Genomic DNA, 14,207 nt, shown 5'->3' with positions numbered 1-14,207 from the left:
CATTGTACCGAAGTCATGCTAATAAAGCACCCTTTGAATTTGATTTATTTTAACTTCACAGCAAAAAGTGTTCGCTATGAAGAAAACTGTTAATTTAATTCTGGATGTTTTCAGTGGTGTCAGGTTTGATAACGCTGGACATGACATGGTTCTCTCCATCCACACCTTGATTGACCCGACTGCAGTCCTCAGTTGCAGAATATTGTTAGAGGAGAAAGATATTTTTTTTCCTTCCAAGGTAACCTTGAACATGCCTTGATTAATTGGATCAGTGAAAACAAAGGTTTTGCGACCCTCTGTCTAGCTCTACTTATGTTTCTCATCAATGAAGGTCTTTAACTTTGCACAAGCATAGCCCTATCGGAGCCTGTTTCAAACAAGCCCCAGTATGCACACCTCTGGAGTATTTGCCTGTGTACTTTGCCTAGCTGTTGTTTGCCACTCTTCTTGTAGGTCATGTCATAGGTTATTGAGTGAGTCAAATGATGGTCAAGCCAGTTAGTGGATCATTTTTCACCCTCTGCCTCTTTGTTGTCCCCATGTTTGCTGTTTGACCTTGCTCTTTAACTGCCATCTTTGAAATTACAAGGAACCCACCTCACCCGATGCTCACTTCTGCAAGATTCAGTTAAGCCCATCATATATAGGCCTACTTATATACTTAAAAAAAACTGTATTTAAATAAGCACACGCACCACGCAATCCTTGTGTTTGTATAAAAGATATTTACTTCAATTATCACACCTAGGGTGCTAGTGAATAGTAATAACAACAACAACAGAAATACATAGTGAGTATCGTACAGTGATATTGCTTTTCTGTATCAGATAGGGACCATTGTACAGTGCTGAGAACAGGCTAGGTGATTACATGAATAAAACAAACAAAAATAAAAACAAAACAAAAAAATGAGATCAATCCCAAAAGAACAAAATGGCATTTTTTTTCTTTAAATTTCACGTAAAGGATGAATCAATACTAACATCCTGCAGCTTTAAAACATATCTATATATATATATATACTTTTTTCCGTGTAGAAAAACAGCAGACAGCTGCAGTGTGCAGCTAACTGGAGGGAGAGCACAAAGACCAACAGGATAAAAGGAGTTTCCACCTGAGCTTATAGAAACAACAGGACCAGCCAAGTTACAGGAAAAAAGGGGGAAAACAAGACAAAAAGAAAATAATTTAGCCCTAGACGAGCCACACAATGTTGCACATAACATACATACAAGTAGACCCCCAAACTGATTCCTTTTGTTTTTTTCCATTTTCAAAGAAATACACTTTTTAAGCCCCATTTTCTTTTTCTCCCTCCATGGAAATCAACCAGGAGGTACCCAGCCCACACAACTCTTTGTCACAATCTTTATCACTATGTACCGCTGTACTGTTTTTTTTTGTCGACTAAAGTCATTTTTGGTTGACTGGATAAATGATAATAATATCTTCAGTTTCTGATATCACATAAAATCAGATATATGGCACAAATTAGTTTAGACTAATGGTTTCAGCTGCATTAAGGTTTGGTACAGGAGTCCCTCTAAATGATGACGGGAAGAAACATTTGGTAGAAACCTTTGCTTTCCATTCCACACTTCAAATTACGACATATAAAGAAATTATTCATGTCTTTTGTTAAAATAATATATACTGCTATTCAGTGTGCTTTGACTAATATATTCTGTGTTGGAGGATGATCTCTGAACAATACATACATATCCATAAACAAAATGTATTTACCCTCTTCATTTAAACATTTCATCCACTGCTAAAATGAAATGCCTAAGACTGGGATTGTGTAATGGCAAAAATGCTATCAGTGTAGTGACATGTGGATCAAAAGAGGGAGACACAGATTGGAGAGACCACGACAGCTGATCTTAATGTTTACATCTACGGTGTTTGGCTACAGGTATCACTTACACAAACACAAAAAAGGGACAAATATTTGTATGTTCAAGTGTTCAGCCTCCACGTTTTGGATAATCTCAGACACACACACACATCATTATTTGTGTTAAAAAAGCTGAATGTAACAGTCTATGATGGTGTGTCCCATTGAATCAAGGTGAATAAGGAGTTACATGAAATCTGTTGTGGAGTGATCGCAAGGTAGTGCTGGAAAATGGTGAACAAATGTTAATGACTTAAGAAGGGTCAATGTGTACAGTGAAAGCTCTCTACCAAACTGCATATTCAAATAATGTCTTGTGAGTTCACCTTTTAAGATTTAAGGAAAGTGAGGTCTTTGAGGTCTTCATATGGACAAAATTCACTACAAAATCTACCACTACTTACATTTATAACAAAAAATGATAATGTTTACTGATGTTAAGAAAGGATACAAGGTTATAGTTTTTTTTCTGTACAATTTAATATGAAATCCTCCATAGTATCTATAGAAATCTACTTTAGTTCTATAGAAAAATATTTGCAAAGGATAATCCCCTGAAATTTGACCAAAACGAAAGACATTGGTTTTGCAAATATTGTACACAGTCTACCTGAACAAGTGAGAGGAGTGGACATCGTTTTTCTCCATGTGAGGATAAAAACAGACAGAGTTCGAGACAAGCAGATGGAGAACCTGCACTAGCAGAGGATGCAGTACTATCCTTGTGAACCAGTGTTCTTTTGGGTGTCTAGTTTACCAGTCCAATGTCATGCCACGCCTCACAGCTCCCTCTACCCGTCAGTGAATTTGCAATGCATCTACAAAGAGGATGTCAAGGTGTGGGATAAATAACAACAGGAAATAATAATAATTAAAATAAAAAAAAAAGACAAGAGCTCACAAGATGGAACAAAATGAAAACAAACCAAATGGGTTGAACACAGCATAAATACTTACAACCACAACTTGCAGAACTGGCACCAATACTGAAATTTATGCTATGCCTCGGTTTTAACATGCTGCTTGTAACTTGCAGAAAACACACTCATAAAAAGAGAGAAAAGTAACTGATGAGAGACATCACTATGGATGTGATGAGGCAAAGTGTTTTGGTGTGGAACGGTCACTCTGTACTGTCAATGAGCACCATCACACTCCAACACATACCGGCTGCAACCAAGGATTGGCACACACACACACACATTTAGACACATACACACATACTCACACACACAGCAGAGATGACTGAGTCATGTGATGGAGACAAGGTGATGAGAGGGAGTGACATGTGGCTGTCTAATAACAAAAGATATTGTGAGTGTGGCAGAAAAACCTGTGCCATCTGGGTTCGACCCTAAATTCTCCATCACTGCAAACATTGTTTGGGTCAGTCACTGACGTGTGTTTCAGATTCAAAGAGCCCAGTGTTTTGGAGTGGCTGAACCTGTAGCTAGATTCGACCTTTTTGGTATGAAATTTCCTGCCTCAGAATCCCAAACGTCGGTCCAGTTTTTTGTACATTGCTCGTGAGACTTGACTGAATTGAACGATGCAATTTTGTCTCTGCCAGCACCATGTTGTAATCTGGTTCACATTATCACTTCAGCGAGGGCAGTGTATATGCGAGAGGTACCCAGCCACATTATCAAAGAATTGATTTATTACAAGGCCATGACAAAGTTGTTGGGGCTAAACTGAATTGGGTGGTGTAATGTCTTACATTGTTTTTTTTTACTTTTACAGTCAACCGGGAATTCTATTCGGTACCCATACAATAAGCCAATGTAACTTTCGTTTTCTAACCGTTACAAAATCCCATCTCTTTGCATTTCAGTGTCACCAAACCTCACTTTAAGATGACTGACGGCAACAAACAAGAACAATAGCTGTTTTGTTAATGAGAAGTATAGAGGTATCCTGTTACTGCTGTGCTCATGCCATCCTTGGTGTAGAGGTCCAACAATCAACATACTGCTTTTAATGAGCGTGGGAGTATTGGGGCCAAATTCTACTGGAATTTGCACTCTATGAAAAAAGGTTCTTGTAGATTCTTTAACTAGATTCCTCAGTCAAAACTGCTTCCCATGTTGTTATTTAATTTAAATCGCGGGTAAGACCAGAATTGTAGCTAAAAAACGCGAATGGTGTTTGATATCTGTGCTTTAGAGTTGAATAAGTCTTTTCAGTAGCTTTGAGTTTCCAGGTGGCAATGGAGAGATGGTGGACTCTGATGTGCTGTGCACTGTACAATGCCTGGCTTGGCCAGGTGGAAGACATAGGTTTTCAACCATGCAGTAAGGGGCTGGACAAATGAGTAAGGCATCTTCGAGTGGGTCTCAAACACATCCTTCAATGGCTGTTTGCTCACATTACTAAAAACAATTGTTTTGCAGGGCATACGTCTCACAACGGTCTTTCAAAAGCAGCCCTCGGTAACTAGCTTATAAAGCAAAGTGTAAAGCTGTATGTTTTCTGACAGGGACATTTTTTTTTTGACAAACATGCACCATTGTGGGACAACACCATCAGTGAAAAATGACCTTTGACCTTTTAAGTGTTTCAGTTGGGGACTTCTGTGCTTCATATTTGTTCTGCAGGTGTTAAGGCATTATATTAGGACGTGTTACATCTAAACTCAGTATATCGTCAGTATATTGTACTTCATTTTTGCATTCGTATGCAATCCATGTACCACTACATAATTATCACATAATTATGCAGAGAATATAACCTTGAAGGTTAAATAAAAAAAGAATGAATTTCAAATGATCAATGAGTAGTTAATTCAAAGCAACAACCAATGTTGTCAGTTCTAAGTGATAATAAAAACAAGCATACATTTATCGAAAACTTTCAGTAACCACTTAAGTGCTTCTTACTAGTGTATTTCATGTGAGCTTGTAATTGGCGTGATACGTATGAGTCTCGTGGTGAGCTAGTGCTTGAAAGACACTCGCAGCTTCTTCCATTCTTCACGGAAGCAGCCGAACAGCAAATCAAATATATATATATATATATATAAAAAAAAAAAAAAATCAGCACCAGTATCAGGTGAGATCCTCTCACAGATCAAATCATACTGAAATAAAGGGTGCAGCTGGGAAACGACCCGGAGGCCAAAGAATCGGTCAAATTCTCACACAACGTTAAAGAGCCGAATGACCACTCGGGGTAAGGTTTGTCCATTGAGCTCTTGACGGGTTGCTAGCCTGGGTTCTTTGCCGTGTACTTGTTCCTTAGCTCTCTGGCCCAGCACAGGTTTAAACAAGCCGAGTCTCCGGCCAGGTGAGCGGCTTTGCCACCAGCTGAGTGAGGGAACTCTTAACAAACACCTGCAGCCCTCATTCAGGTATATATTCTACCGATAAAGAAGAAACAAAAAGAAGAAAAAAACAAAAACAAATAAAAACTGAAGTTTAAATGACAGGGAGCAGTTACAACATAATAATGCATACATCTATGATGATATATCAACACTGAACACTGTGTTACTCATCCAGCTCATTTAAAATATAATATACATGACACTATCAATATAATTATTATTATTTGAATTCATAAAACAGACATGGATCACAAGTATAAGCCATATACTGCCTGCAGTCTTTAAAAGTGTAACCTGACCTCACATAGTCCCTTCCATAAAATAAAAATAACAGAATTAAAATCAGAATAAGACATTAATATGTAAAATACAGCATCTATAAATAGACAAAAAAATAATCAATAAAACACCCAAAATAAACAAAAGAACAAAGGGGTTAACTACTGTGAGTCTCTTACGATGAGAAAATCAATGTAACCTAATGTGTACGAAGTCATGTAGCTGCTAAAGGAGCTCACACAGACAGGGTGGCAGTTACACACTTGATATGTGTGCACATATATACAAGTATAAACCACACAGACCTAGAAAATATATACGTCCCCCCACCCACCCACACACACACACACACACACGCACACACATAGGAGAGGCAGTGGGCAGGCAGACTCTGTGAGATTGGGGGGAATGGTGGTGGGGGTTGTTTGGTAGGGTTCGTTTTTTTTTTCTGTTCCGTTGCCATGCTGACTCTTGTAACTTTGACTCCAGTGACCTCTGAACTTATCCTGACCTCATGCATCACGGGCACCTGAGCACCCGAGCGGGTCCACAAAGGGCACCGACCACACTCACTCTCTCTCTCTCTCTCTCTCTCTCTCTCTCGCTCGCTCGCTCTCTATCTCTCACTCTTGTGCACAACCAATCCACTGGCTTCATCCTCTGCCAGCTGAGAGGCATCACAGTCCTTCCTCATGGGGGAGAATGGTGTACACACAAACATGGAGAAGTCTTTTATGGACAGCACTGGGTCCTTTTAGCTCTCAAACAGAAGTCTCTCTCACACAAAACAGGAAAGAAGGTGTCCACTCACTCTGAGCCAACACTGACAGAATGCATACAGGAGAGACCGGAAGGACCCGAGTTCTCTGAGGAGGGTGTCCTTCCTGCTGCCTGACAGACTGGAAGGACCCGAGTTCTCTGAGGCGGGTGTTCTTCCTGCTGCCTGACAGGAAATGCACCTTTATCTCCCTTTTGAGTCACAGGCCCTGTTTTTACTAGCCTAGGGAAAGGTACAAAACCTTAGGTATGCCTTAGCCTGTGCAAAAAAAAAAAAAGAAAGAAAACTACTTGAGCAGTTCAGGACCGATTGATTACTTTTGCACATGCTGGAGTTCTGCACGGTACTCGAAACCTTTGGCAAAACAGAGACACTGTGTATTGCTAAGTGCTGAGAGAGCAGGTAAGCTAGGTGCTCCTGAATGAACAGCGTGTGTGTGTCTGTGTGTGTGTGTGCGTGAGTGTGTGAGAGAGAAAGTGATGCGGTGCATCCGTAGCCTGCCTGCCTGCCCTGGTTGAGGTGTCTAAGGTGTGGTCGCTCAGTGAGGTCAAGAAGCGTACGCTTTTTTTCCACTCTCTTTCTCTCTTTTAAAAATATCTAAAACAGGAACAATTCTTCCACAAACTGTACAAATCTTTTTCAATAACCTTTTTTTTCCTGATTTTGGCCTAAGATGGAGTGTATGAAACAGTCTCTCTTGGTTCTCTGAGTTCATTAAAGCTATGAAAATAACAACACTCTAACCTCAGAGCCCTCTACATGCCATATGAAGTAACACTACCCAGCTACAACAGGTTTCCTGACTATTGCATTTTCCTGGTGAAATTTTTCAAAAATGTGAGATTTTAAAGTGAGTTTTTAACTACATCTTTCAAAAAGTTTGTTATTATTTCTAAATATCACTTGCCACCCTATATATTTAGAATTCCAAAGCAGTGTCTTTTAGAGTCAACAGACTGCAATCTCTTACTGGCAAACGCTGCTATAAAAGATTCTCTTTTTTTTTCTCTTTGATGAAAATGTTCTAATCATAAAAATTTTGAACCGTAAAAGAATTGGCGTGAAACTTGCATAGCCATTACATGGCGTGAGGTGGGAAGTGAGGGGGAAGGCTTTGTGGAAAAAGGAAGTCTCCACTTTTTTTTTCTTCTTTTTGAATTTTCAAACGTTTGGCTTTTTCTTGTCAGACTATTTTGAACATCTCCCTTTGACAAACTATCACACACACACAGACAGGAGGCATAAGGGAAGATATGTCTCCTGAATTTCTCTAGAAAAAGGCAAACACTACATGGATTTTCCATTTCCACACATCAAAAAGGTTTTTTTTGTCTCGACTCTCTTTAGTTGTTGAATGCGTGGAGACTTGTGGATGAGTGATGCCTTGTGCATGTTAAAGAGTTCCATTGGTCCAAGCCCTGGATCCTGCAGGACTGGGAAACGAGTTAGTCTCCTTCCTTCGCCTCCAACTGAAACAAACCCTCCAGAAAAGTCTGACCGTAGGCAGATTAGAAAACTAAACGAGAACCTTTTCTCTCTTTTTTTACCCCTCTTTTCATCTCTCTTTCTCTCTTTCTCTTTCTCTCTTCTCATCTCTCTCTGTTTTCTTTCAGAACTCCCACTCGTTACCCAGCTCGTCGCGGTTGGCGGCCTTCTCCAGCCGGTGGATGATGTTATTGAGGTTGGCCGCTTTCCGCCGCCGCACGCTGCTGTCCTTTGGGTTCTTGTCGGCCGTGGCGGTGGCGGAGGCGGCCACGGTGGTGGCGATGGCCCCGCCGAACAGACTCTCCATCCCGCCGGACTTGGAGCTGTCGCTGGTCCCCGGCGTGGTGGTGAGGGCGTCCTCCGAGAGGTGGGCTTGCGAGTGGTGGTGGTGATGGTGGTGGTGGTGGTGATGGTGGTTGGGCTTGGGGCTGCTGGAGAGGCTCCTGCCCCGGTCTTCCGCGCCCACGCTGCCGCTGCCACCTCCGCCGCCGCCGCTGTCGGACTCGGTGCCGTCGCAGCTGCTCTCGCCCTCGGCCGCGCGCGCCGCACCTTCTCCCGCCGCTGCCTGGATCTCCTCGATGAAAAGCTCGCGGCGGATACGGGACCTGTGAGGGACGGCACGGGCGATGTTGGGTAAGAGAGAGGAGCATCCAAAATCAGACACTGAGGCAGAGCCACTTCCTGTGTTTTACAACTGAGGTATGAACAGTTCCTCGTCTGACAACAATCGCATGAGTGTTTCACTAAACAGAATTTATGTACAACCTCTCTAAACATCACTAAAGGTCAGAGGATCCATTTTGAACCCTCACTCTTGCCGTAGTTACTGCACATCAATGCTTGTGCGAGAAACATGCCACACCAGACTACTATGATAAGAACTTACTCATTTCACTCATCATTTACTATAGTGCAGACCATGTAGAGTATACAGTAGCATGCATACTAAGTGATGTATACCACTCTATAGAAGGGGGAATGTAATTTTACTTACATATTTATTTTTTTACTTTTTATGATTTGTTCATTTGTTGGTGCCTGTCTTAATGTCTGTGCTTAAAAGTACGCTGGCGAGTCACGTCGTTCCATCTGCCATTTTTTTTTGTTTGCTCTCACTAATGGATTTTATTTTTTAATCATTTGCTAATTTGTTTTGTTTATTTCTAATGTCCCCTGTGTAAGCTCTTTGGGTTGCACTCTGTATAAACAAATAAGCAAATACTTTACTTTACTGTACACTAGTATAGTATACCCCACTAAGTATACCATTATTTGAACTCATGTATGGACTGCAGTCAACATGCACAAAAATGTCAAACCCTTGCAAAAGAGGAAACATCCAAACACATGTTGGCCATATCAAAAGTGAAGGACACACAGCAGTAGGGCTGTGCAGTTAATCGGTTTTAAATCGTAATCGTGATTATGTATTTAGGACGATGTTAAAAATGTGAAATCGTAAAATGGATTTTTCACTTTAACTAGGGTAATTATAGCACTTATGTTTGCTGTATTGAATTTTGTGGAAAAAGTGAATTATTTTCTTAATATTAAGAATTTTAAATTAATTATTAATAATTAATATTGTTTAATAAGAGCAAGATTTTCACTTACATCCCAATAAGGAAATTATTTGCAAAATGTTGCCTTTTGTCATTTCACAATATAATCGTAATCGTAATCGAAATCAAATTTTGAGAGAAGAAAATCAGGATTTAATTTTTGGGCAAAATCAAACAGCCCTTCACAGCGGTTGAGCGACCCCCCCACCTGTAGTTGTGGAACCAGTTGATGACGGTGCTGGTCTTGAGGTTGAGCTGACTGGCCAGCTCCTCGATGGTCTTGGGCGAGGGGTAGGGCTTCTGCTGGTAGGCGCGCTTCAGGGCCTCCTTCTCCTCTGGGGCGAGCACCACGCGCGGCTTCTTCAGATGCTGCTGGGGACTGCAGGACGGACCGAAGTCCCCGGACGACACGCCGCCGTCGCTCGGGACCACCTCACTCACTGAGCTGTGGCGACGCTTCATGTAGGCTGCAGGAGGCGCACAAACACAGAGACAGAGAGAGAGAGAGAGAGAGTTAACTTCTGACAAAGTAGATGAGGACACAACGTATGTGCAACAAGGTTATGCACTGGTCTGGTGCGCTGTGCCTATGTAAATAAAAATCATACAAATCCAGCAAGAACACAGAAGGCACCAGACTATACTGAGGAGAACATATACAGTACAAACAAATAGGCCCACGGTTTCCACCTCACCAGATTCAAAACGTTTCAATTATCAAAGGTGTTGAAGAGGTTAAATTGAGTCACCTGCTGAGAGACTTTGAAAGACCTGCTTTAAAAAATGTGGATGCGAATGCAAGGATTTCTAACAAACACAACCAAAATAGTATTTTAAAAGACTACCTATAATATGAACAGGGTCAGCCTGTTAACATTTTTTTTGAAAATCAATTACACTGGATGTCCACCAGGGGATGCTCTATTCAAACAAATACTATTGGTTGCTTCCAGACAGAGATGTACTCACATGAAGTGAGTGCCATAATACCAATAAACACCACAGTGGTAGGCTAATGATTAAAATCCAATCACATATTATTGATGACCATAATAACAGTGATGATGCCGAAGATGACTACGTCATAATTCCTCCGGGAAAATATTGGAATTTCTATTATGTAATTGTAATAGGTTTGCGCTCTCACACACAATCACGACAGCCCAAGAGGAAATGACTTTCATCTCCCCTCAAAGGACGTTCAAATGCCAGATAAATCAGTTTACTTTGCTCGCCAGTAAATGGCTTTGGGTAAATCATTACGTGCTGGGAGCCGCGCTACTTGAATGAAGGTAAACTAAGAGTGTTTGCTAACTTATCTAAATAGCTCTTTGGCTACCGGAGGAAATTCCTTCAACAGCGTGTTCTGACTGATGTGTGCTTTCGCTGTTGTGCCAGACGAGAGATTGAGCTCCCACAGAGATGAAAGGGAAACGAGTGGTAACAGGAACTGGAGACTGGCGAGTGTGGTGAGACTAGGAGCCTTGACATTGTTTAATCTGACAGACATTAGATGCAGGCTTACAAAGCATGTAGGCAAGGGCAAGCACAGCGCAGGTTAGCTATGTCTGAGGAGACATCCCGCAGTCAGTGATGCAGCATAAATGCTATGAAACATGCGCAGACACACACATGCCACACATGCCACACGCGCCACACACACGCCACACACACACACGCGCCACACACATACACACACACACACACACACACACACACACACACACACACACACATTGTGTTGTTTGTGTGGATATGGCCCGTGGACATATCCTCTTTCTGACTTTCTGTGTGGAAAGAAAAGGAGAAAGTCAGAGAGACAAAGAGACAGAGACAGACAGAGCGAGAGAGAGAAAGAGAGAAAGAGAGAGAGAGAGAGAGAGAGAGAGAGAGAGAGAGAGAGAAAGAGAGAGAGAGAGAGAGAGAGAGAGAGAGAGAGAGAGAGAGAAGGAGATGCAGAGAGGAGAAAGTACACCCTGTATCTCGAAAGAGAAACAGGGGCCGTCCCATTAACCACTCTGCCGGTACGCTTGAGTGGCCGGCCACTATGCGCACACTAGCCGCTCCTGCGCCCAGTGAATAGGAGCCCAGGAAGAGTGTCCCGCTTCTCTAATAGGCCCAGAGCCATCGTGGGCTGCAATGCATGTACACTTTCTCCGCACTTATGCAGAAAAAAGAGAAAGAGAAAACGAGGGCGAAAGAGTCGAGTATGAGCCACAACGCTCCACGTCCAAAAGAAACACACACACACACACACACACACACACACACACACACACACACACACACACACATTCATCTCAGGTGCGTGTTATAAAAACACAAACACACTTGAGCTATGAGGAAATAGGAAGGGTGAGAATGTGTGTGAGTCTGAAAGCTAATTCAAGTGTGTGTTTGTGTGTGTGTGATTATGTGTGTGTGAGAGTGTGAGTGTGTGTGTGTGGGAAAGACAGAGGATAGAGAGAAAGAGAGATCGTGTGAGTACGAAAGTTAGTGTGTGTGTGTGTGTGTGTGTGTGTGTGTGTGTGTGTGTGTGTGTGTGTGTGTGTGTGTGTGTGTGTGTGAGAGAGAGAGAGAGAGAGAGAGAGAGACAGACAGATAGATTGTGTGTGTGTGTGTGTGTGTGTGTGTGTGTGTGTGTGTGTGTACCTTTCTTCTCCATGCGCTTCATGTCCATGAGCTTCTCCACGTTGCGGGGGTCGCTGAGCCACAGCTGCATGCGGACGAAGGGCTCGCGGCCCTTCAGGCTCAGCTTGTGCCAGGGCTTGGGCCGCGCCAGCAGGTCCGACACCGACCCCTGGGTCAGGCCCAGGATGCTCTCACCAAACAGACGCTGGCCTGCTCACACACACACACACACACACACACACACACACACACGCACACACACATGGCCAAGGATAGCCGCATGTGCACACACACACACACACACACACACGGCCAAGGATAGCCGCGTGCACGTACACAAATACACACACACACACGCAAGCAAGCAAGCACACACAAACAAACACACACACACACACATACACACACACACACACACGCACGCACGCACACAAACAAACACAAAAAGGCAGACACACACAATCAGATGACATGTCTAAGAGGCACAAAAGAAGCACTGGAAATAAATGCTCTGGCAAGGCCTCCGCATTACTAAAACAGTCTAAAGACAATGACTTAAGTGGAGTGAGGAACGGCTTACAAAGCGCCTCTGGCTGGCTGAGACACTCAGCCGGAACAGTGGGAATGAAAAAAGCCGGCAGTGTTTGCTGCGAGCGATGTGGGGAAAAGAATACAGCGCTCCGACTTCGAGCACAGCGCGAGGAGCAGCGTGGGAGTGGAGGGGAGGGGAGGGGAGGGGAGGGCTGGGGATCACTGAGTGTTTAAGAAAGCACTATGTGGAACATACATACTTTAAAAATGTACATATGTACACTAGGATGAATATCCTAATTAAATGTAGGGTACGTAAAATGCATTTATTAAATATATGCTATGATCTGTTTTTACTGTGTATGTGAAATCAAATGTATGATTGTAGATCATGATCATCAAACAACAACAAAAACCTTATGATAATGCAATGAAAGAGCCATAACTAACACTGAACACAAAATAATGCAATACTATATACTGTACATTGAGATGAAATAGACAACGTTTCAAAGCCTCGACTAGACCGTGACATGTCTAGTAGTAATGAGTGACAGATGTGTGTGTCACGTCGACATGGTTTTAACTCCCAACAAAACAACGTTCAAGCTCTCAGCTTTGAGTGGGGTCACACAATGTGTGCGTCACGTCAACGCGGTTTTAACGTTCAGCTCAGCGCGGTTCTAACGTTCAAGCTCTCAGTTTGAGTGGGGGGGGTCCCGCGCACCGAGGTTGTTGTCAGGTCAGCACCTCCTTGACCTTCTTGGTCATCGTGGTTTTAACGTTCAGCTCAACGCGGTTTTAACGTTTACGTCTCCCGTCATACGCACCGAGGTTGTTGTCGGTCAGCACCTCCTTGACCTTCTTGGTGATGGCGTAGGTGTCCAGCTCGGGGGACATGGCCACCATCTCCTGGATGGTGAGGCCCGGCGGGCCGGGCAGCAGCGGCAGGGGCAGCGGGAGGGGGGTGCCGGGCTGCGACTCGGCCGCCTCGCCCTGCTCGGAGGCGGTGGTGGAGGAGGAGGCGGGGGCCGGAGGGGGCGCGGCGCCGGGGTCCTGGCTCTTCACCGACTCCTCGGCCGAGCTCACCGGGGACTCGGGCGCCGGGCTGCAGCTGGCCGACGTCTTGGGGGTCATCTCTGGGGGGGGGACGCGGAGCGGGGGAGAGAAGAGCACAAGAGTGTGTGAGACGGGGGTGTGTGATGTGTGTGTGAGTGAATGAGTGTGTTGTGTTGTGTTGTGTTGTGTTGTGTTGTGTTGTGTTGTGTTGTGTTGTGTTGTGTTGTGTTGTGTTGTGTTGTGTTGTGTTGTGTTGTGTTGTGTTGTGTTGTGTTGTGTTGTGTTGTGTCAGTGTGTGTGTGTGTTGTATGTGTGTGTGTGTGTGTGTTTTAGGCTGTCTCTACCCCAAGAATGTGTGGGGCATAAATGGAGGTATTGCTTGTGGCAGTCACACGCTTTTTGCATATTTCCCTTTTTTTCCCTGCAGAGCATTCAGAGGAATCATTGTGACAACCCCTCAACTCTACTGTTTCTGTGCTCTGTGTTACATGACAGTGCAGCTGGGATGATTCACCTCTGTAACCTTCAGGTGATTTAAACCCTCAATCTGTGTGTGTGTGTGTGTGTGTGTGTGTGTGTGTGTGTGTGTGCGCGTGTGCGTGTACTAATCAGATATTCAGACCTCAATGTTGACGGCTGTTGATGACCGTACAATATTGA

At 43.4% G+C, this 14,207-nt stretch overlaps 1 protein-coding gene across 2 annotated transcripts in view; it reads right to left on the bottom strand.

Moving 5' to 3' along the window:
• Nucleotides 1–705: 705 nt before the first annotated feature.
• The window catches only part of cux1a (cut-like homeobox 1a), a 113,076-nt gene continuing 99,574 nt past the window's right edge, over nucleotides 706–14,207 (bottom strand). For both annotated transcript variants that reach the window (XM_062537037.1, XM_062537038.1), the window contains 4 exons: nucleotides 13,319–13,627; nucleotides 11,979–12,167; nucleotides 9,535–9,793; nucleotides 706–8,369 (listed from right to left, as the gene is read on the bottom strand). In XM_062537037.1, coding sequence (XP_062393021.1) covers nucleotides 7,889–8,369; nucleotides 9,535–9,793; nucleotides 11,979–12,167; nucleotides 13,319–13,627 — 1,238 coding nt within the window. In that variant the 3' untranslated portion in view covers nucleotides 706–7,888. The remainder of the gene's footprint in view (nucleotides 8,370–9,534; nucleotides 9,794–11,978; nucleotides 12,168–13,318; nucleotides 13,628–14,207) is intronic.

This window comes from Sardina pilchardus, chromosome 5, assembly GCF_963854185.1.
Source record: "Sardina pilchardus chromosome 5, fSarPil1.1, whole genome shotgun sequence".
Taxonomy (NCBI): Eukaryota; Metazoa; Chordata; class Actinopteri; order Clupeiformes; family Clupeidae; genus Sardina; species Sardina pilchardus.
The sequence above is the reverse complement of the archived record's forward strand: the minus strand, read 5'-3'. Positions and strand labels throughout refer to the sequence as shown.